This window comes from Camellia sinensis, unplaced genomic scaffold (genome assembly GCF_055761805.1).
Source record: "Camellia sinensis isolate YWXY unplaced genomic scaffold, ASM5576180v1 Unanchor650, whole genome shotgun sequence".
In the NCBI taxonomy this organism is placed as follows: domain Eukaryota; kingdom Viridiplantae; phylum Streptophyta; class Magnoliopsida; order Ericales; family Theaceae; genus Camellia; species Camellia sinensis.
In genome coordinates this window covers 27,058-33,159 of record NW_028129521.1, presented here as the reverse complement: position 1 = coordinate 33,159, position 6,102 = coordinate 27,058, and the positions used below count along the sequence as shown (strand labels likewise).

The window sequence follows — 6,102 nt, the reverse complement described above, 5'->3', positions numbered from 1 at the left end:
GAAAAACATTAGAAAATAGAAAACTCACATCAAGGATGATAAAAAAATTCACAAAAATCACCATAAATCTCAGGAGAGATTTTCGAGCCCATGGGTATAGATTTCGTCCATACAGTGCTGATGTCATCGTACGGATGATGACGTCAGCACATCGCCGGTCACCTCCGATCTATGAAGCATAGATACTCCGAAATGGCCCCCATACGCGTATCGGATACGCGTCCGATACGGCGAGATACGTATCAGATATGGAAAAAAAGTATCCGATTTTTTTTTTTAAATTTTTGAATTTCGGATACGTCTAGGATACGCGAGGATACAGTCGGGATACTTTTGGGATACGGCGGGGCAAAAAAAAATTTCAAAAACTTAAAATGGGGTCAAAGTATAAAATATCAAAATAAGATAAAATAAAACACAAAAAAAAAAAAAAAATAATCAACCCAACTTACCTAGACCTAGGTCGAACAGCAACCAGCTGTGAAGGAGGAGTTCGTCGTCGTCTCTCGTCTCGAACAGTAGCTCCACGGTCGTCGATCAGGTTCGTCCCTCTCTCTCTCCCTTTCGCTCCCTCTCTGTCTGCCTCTCGCTCGATCTCACTCTCTCTCTCTCTCTCTCTCTCTCTCTCTCTCCCTCTCCCTCTCCCTCTCCCTCTCGCTCGATCTGTCTAGTCTGGGTGGAGATGGACAGATCTCGATCTCATCTCCCCCCTCTCGGTCGATCTCTCTCTCAACCTCCCTTTTATCTATATCGTCTGTCTTTGCAGTCACATATTTATTTATATTTATTTTTTATTTTTTATTTTTTGTATGTATACTCTGTAAATAAAATAAAATAAAATAAATCAAATAAGATATATAAAAAAAAAAAAAAAACTTTGTATGTATTCAGTATTACCTGATAAAACAAAATAAATCAAATAAGGTAAAAAAAAACTTATTAATAAATAAATAAATAAACTTATTAATAAACTTTGTAAAATTATTGATAAATCAAATAAGGTAAAAAAACTTATTAATAAATAAATAAATAAACTTATTAATAAACTTTGTAAACTTAATCTTGGCCATCAATAAATAAATAAACTTATTGATAAATAAATGAACTTTGTAAATTTTTTCCCCCTTAATTTGAATTGCATTATGGTTGTTATGGGTGATGCTATATTGTTGAAATTTAATTGAATTGATGAATTTTTTGTTATGGGTGATGCATTATGGTTGTTATGGGTGATGCTACATTAATGTTTTGTTTTATTTGTTTACCAAAATTATAAATTTTAGGAAATGAGTTTGGGTACGGGAAGTTTAGGTTCAACAAGTGGTACACCAATGGAAGAAGGTGATCATGCTCCTCTTTGGTGTTATGTTACAAAACTAGAAAAAATGGGAGAAGGAGGTGGTAATACTAGGTTTAAATGCAATTACTGTCAAAATGAGTACAAGGGGTCATACTTTAGGGTCAAGGCACATTTGTTAAAACTTTCTGGCAATGGGATTAGAGTGTGCCCCAAAGTGACTCCACAACACCTTGTTGAAATGCAAGGAAAATTGAAGAAGCTGAGAAAAGGTTAAAGATGGCTATGCCTAATAAAGTTCTTTTACCACCTTCCACTTGCCAATCTACTTCAATAGGTTCAGGGCCTTTAGATACTGGAGGATTTAGGATGGAGGGGTATGAGCCAAGAAAAAGAAAGACTACTGGAACTTCTGCTCTAGAAAAGGCATTCAACCCAGTTATTCGGGAACAACTGCATTCTGAGATTGCTCGCATGTTTTATTTAGCGGGGTTACCTTTTCATTTATCAAGGAACCCATATTATGTTAGTGCATTTCAATTTGCTGCCAACAATCCAATTCCTGGTTATGTACCACCCGGTTATAACTTGCTGAGGACTACATTGCTTCAAAAGGAAAGGGCTAATGTAGAGAGGTTGTTGGAGCCAACTAGAGCATCATGGAAGGAAAAAGGGTTGAGTATTGTTTCAGATGGATGGACTGATTTTCAAAAAAGGCCCCTTGTTAATTTTATGGGAGCATCAGAAGCTGGGTTAGTGTTCTTGAAAGCTGTTAATTGTGAAGGTGAGCATAAAGACAAGTTTTTTATTTCCAACTTAATTAGTCAAGCAATTGAAGAAGTTGGACATCAGAATGTCATTCAAGTCATTACAGATAATGCTCTCGTGTGTAGTGCAGCTGGTTTACTCATTGAAAGTAAGTACCCGAATATCTTTTGGACACCATGTGTAGTTCACACACTGAATCTTGCTCTTAAGAACATTTGTGCTCAAAGGAAACAGGGGGTAATGCTTTTGCTTATGATGAATGTCACTGGATCACACTTTGTGTTGATGATGTGATGTTTATCAAAAACTTCATCATGAACCATTCCATGCGGCTAGCTATTTTCAATGAATTCGTACCCTTGAAGTTGCTTGCTGTTGCAGACACGTTTCGCATCTACCATTGTCATGCTCAAAAGGTTTAAACTTATAAAGCATGGCCTCCAATCAATGGTTATTAGTGACCAGTGGGTTTCTTACAAAGAAGACAATGTTGGGAAAGCAGCATCTGTGCAGGAAAAATTATTGAATGATGTGTGGTGGGATAAGATTGATTACATTTTGTCTTTTACATTGCCTATCTATGAGATGCTTAGGTTTTGTGAGATTGACAAACCATGCCTTCACTTAGTCTATGAAATGTGGGACACCATGATTGAAAAGGTGAAGGCAAGCATCTTTAGGCATGAAGGGAAGCTAGATCATGAGGAATCAATCTTTTATTCCGTTGTGCACAATATACTAGTTGAGAGGTGGGCCAAAAGTAACACTCCTCTTCATTGCCTTGCACATTCTTTGAATCTGAGGTAATAACTTAATTCATACTTTTACTAATTACATTTTTTGTTGACATTTGTCTTTTAATATGAATAACATAATTTAATTTTGAAACTTTCTAATGTTGTAATCTAGGTATTATAGTTCAACGTGGCTCAATGAAAATCCCAATTGTGTCCCTCCTCATAGGGACGAAGAAATTTCAAGTATGAGAAACAAGTGCTTCAAGTATAAGACCTTAGTATTTCTTGCTTCACCGGCGGGCGGCAACCTCGCCTTGGCCGCCCGCTGGACCTCAACCTAGTCCGCTAGAATTTTCAACACATACCACAAACACATACCTGAAACTCTTCTTTCTTTGTTTCCTCATCTTCATCTTCACTAATTTCTTTCTCTGTGGTCTTCTCTATCCAGAGGTAGATTGAGTAGTTAATGAGCTCAGAGTGCCTCTTCACAAGTTCCTTCAACTTGGACATACTCCCTGCATTGGGGTTGGCGGATGCATGATCATCCCTACCAAAATCATGAGAGAGAGTGTTGAGAAGCTCATTAGACTTCTTTCTCAGTCTCAACAACAACAACAGAGACAAGAGGGTCAATTATCAGCTAATTCAGAGCAGAGATCGACTATGGAGATAGAGATGGACTGTAGAGCAGTTGCTGATGTGGCTGTAACCAAGTTCAAGCGAGTCATTTCTCTTCTGGGTCGGACTAGAACCGGCCATGCCCGGTTCAGAGGAGCCCCTCTGGCGTTACCGGTTCAAAACCAGAACAGAGACTCCAAAGAAGTCTCTGAATCGACTAGAATCTATTGCCCGAGACCAATCCAACAAGTTCCTCTCGCTGTTCCTCACCCAAATTCTCACCACCACCATCTTCAATCTCAGCACGACCACCTCATGATCGTGAAAAATGGGGTTATTGATCGGAAAGACTCGGCGTCGAAATCAATTAATTTCTCCTCATATTCGCCGGCGATTTCCGGCGCCACCACCTCGTTCATGTCGTCTTTGACGGGAGACACCGACAGCAAGCAACTTTCGTCGTCGTCGGCGTTTCAGATTTCGAATCTGTCGCAGGTTTCCTCTGCGGGAAAACCGCCCTTGTTGAAGAGAAAGTGCAGTTCGTCGGAAAACGCAGCCTCCGGCAAGTGCAGTGGCTCTTCCGGCCACTGCCATTGTTCCAAGAGAAGAAAGCTGAGGCTGAAGAGGGTTTGTGATGTCGGCAGAGGAGCAGACATCATCATACACAAAAAAGAGAGAAATATCTTTTAAAATATTCTCCACTCAAAACCATCATCACATTTTCCACCGCCCAACTTTTCTTTGAACCTCAACTTTTTATCTTTTATTTAAAACAAAAAAAAAAAAACAAAAAAAAAAACAAAAACAAACAAACAAACAAACACAACCACACCCACAGTGGGATTTTTCTTTTCCCTTCTCTACTCTACTGCAGGTCTCTTCTTCTTACTTTTATCTTGGGTGTCCCGTGCCAGTCCGGTCTCCGTGCTTCCTAGACCATCAAGCAAGTTGCCTCCTCCCTGCTCCTCCACTACAGCATATGGTGGCCCTCCAAATCGGAACATCACGGTGGCCTTCCGCTTCAGCTCCTTGTTTTCTGTCTTTAGCACACTTATCTCTGCTCGCGCATCCTTATACATGCGTTGGAGCAGAGCCAGCTGAGAGTTTAACTGTTGCACCTCATTTGTCCTGCTCTGCAGCCGGTGCGACAAGTTTGTGACCGCAGTCATGGTTTCCACACATGACTTCAGAGTATACTGATTGGCCTCAATATCAGTTTGCACCGCCATTTTTTGCTCCACCGACCGCATCGGAAAGTTCAACGGAGCAAAACCAGAGGTGTTTGGTTGAGGTTCACTGGCCACCGCACCAGTTATTTCTCTTGTGGACTCGTTCAGTTCTGGAAAGAGCGTGAGCAGACCACGGGAAGAGGAGGCCATGTTCTGGGTAGCTGGACGGGAAGAAGAGGCCATGTTGCTGAGTGTTTCAGAGACGGGTTGGTTACAGAGTATTACAGAGTTTCTCTCTCAGCAAAGGAAGAGTTTTTTCAGAGGATTTTCCGAAGTTTTTTGTCTGCCTCAGCCTCAGCATCAACCTTGGTTAAATAGCGAGGCAGCCACGCGTATCGCGCGCCACTTGACGCCAGACGACAAACGGGCGCGCCAGCCAAGGCACTCACGTGCCTCGCCATCATGTCCGGCACATCTTTTTATGACTTGGGCTCGCCTTTTGATGGCACGCCTTTTTATGGATTGGGCACGCCTTTTGATGGCACGCCTTTTGAAAGATTGGGCACACCTTTTGAGGGTGCGACTTTTTAAGGGTCCGACAAGACTCTGTAAACTGTCCCGACATTGATTCCGGTTAGCTCCTTCATGGGTCCGACAAGACTCTGTAAACTGTCCCGACATTGATTCCGGTTAGTTTCTACAAGGGTCCAGCAAGACTCCGTAAACTGTCACCACAACTGTCACAACATTGTCTGCTGCCACGGTCCGACATGACCCCATAAACTGTCTTCTACATCGGTCTGACACCGCCATCCAGTGTCCTCTACACCGTTATGACACCACCATACAGTGTCCTCTACATGGTTATGACACCCCCATACAGTGTCCTCTACAACGTTATGACACCACCATCCAGTGTCTTCACCAATGGTTTGACACGACCATACAGTGTCTCTTATCCTCTTTTATTTTTATGTATTTTCTTGTTTTGTTACTCTCTCCAAACTCAAGTTGGTTAGTTCCTATCCCCCTTGAGTTTGCGGGGGGCTGTTAAAATCCACCTACTCTCCACCTACTTCACCCACTTAAACCTACTCCACTAAACCTAACCCACTACACCACTACCACCTCACCTACTCCACTAAACCTAACCCACTACACCACTACCACCTCCACTTCACCTACTCCTTACCTACTACACACTCACCCTCTTCTATATATAGGAATCATGAATCATTGTAATACAATATATCAACAAATCAATCAATAATACATAAAATTTATTCTCTATCTATCAATTTATTTCTTACAAAATACTTTCCAAATTTAGAGGAGAGAAGGGTTGTAAATGTGGAATATGCCAAGTTTTCAGGAGGTTTGGATATGTTTGGAGATTTTGACTCAAAGATTGATAGAGGAGTATTGGATCCACTTATTTGGTGGTTTACACGTGGGTCTCCTGCTCCTATGCTTCAATCTTTAGCATTAAAATTTCTTGGCCTGCCATGTT

General features: G+C 41.2%; 2 protein-coding genes across 2 annotated transcripts; both read left to right on the top strand.

Moving 5' to 3' along the window:
* The first annotated feature begins 1,576 nt into the window (after positions 1 to 1,576).
* On the top strand, positions 1,577 to 3,272 carry LOC145818908 (uncharacterized). Its single transcript, XM_082912929.1, has 5 exons — positions 1,577 to 2,213; positions 2,300 to 2,355; positions 2,447 to 2,868; positions 2,975 to 3,067; positions 3,254 to 3,272. The coding sequence occupies exons 1-5, from the start codon at positions 1,577 to 1,579 to the stop codon at positions 3,270 to 3,272; spliced, it is 1,227 nt and encodes a 408-aa protein (XP_082769055.1).
* A 67-nt stretch (positions 3,273 to 3,339) lies between these two features.
* LOC145818907 (putative WRKY transcription factor 7) lies at positions 3,340 to 5,901 on the top strand. The gene has a single exon (XM_082912928.1). The coding sequence runs from the start codon at positions 3,343 to 3,345 to the stop codon at positions 4,111 to 4,113; it is 771 nt and encodes a 256-aa protein (XP_082769054.1). The 5' UTR covers positions 3,340 to 3,342; the 3' UTR covers positions 4,114 to 5,901.
* Positions 5,902 to 6,102: the final 201 nt, after the last annotated feature.

Coding starts and splice junctions, on each gene's coding strand:
- LOC145818908 (XM_082912929.1), top strand. CDS start 1,577: ATGGCTATGCCTAATAAAGTTCTTTTACCACCTTCCACTTGCCAATCT. Junction 2,214..2,299: donor AGCTGGTTTACTCATTGAAA/GTAAGTACCCGA, acceptor CAAAGGAAACAG/GGGGTAATGCTTTTGCTTAT. Junction 2,869..2,974: donor GCACATTCTTTGAATCTGAG/GTAATAACTTAA, acceptor GTTGTAATCTAG/GTATTATAGTTCAACGTGGC.
- LOC145818907 (XM_082912928.1), top strand. CDS start 3,343: ATGATCATCCCTACCAAAATCATGAGAGAGAGTGTTGAGAAGCTCATT.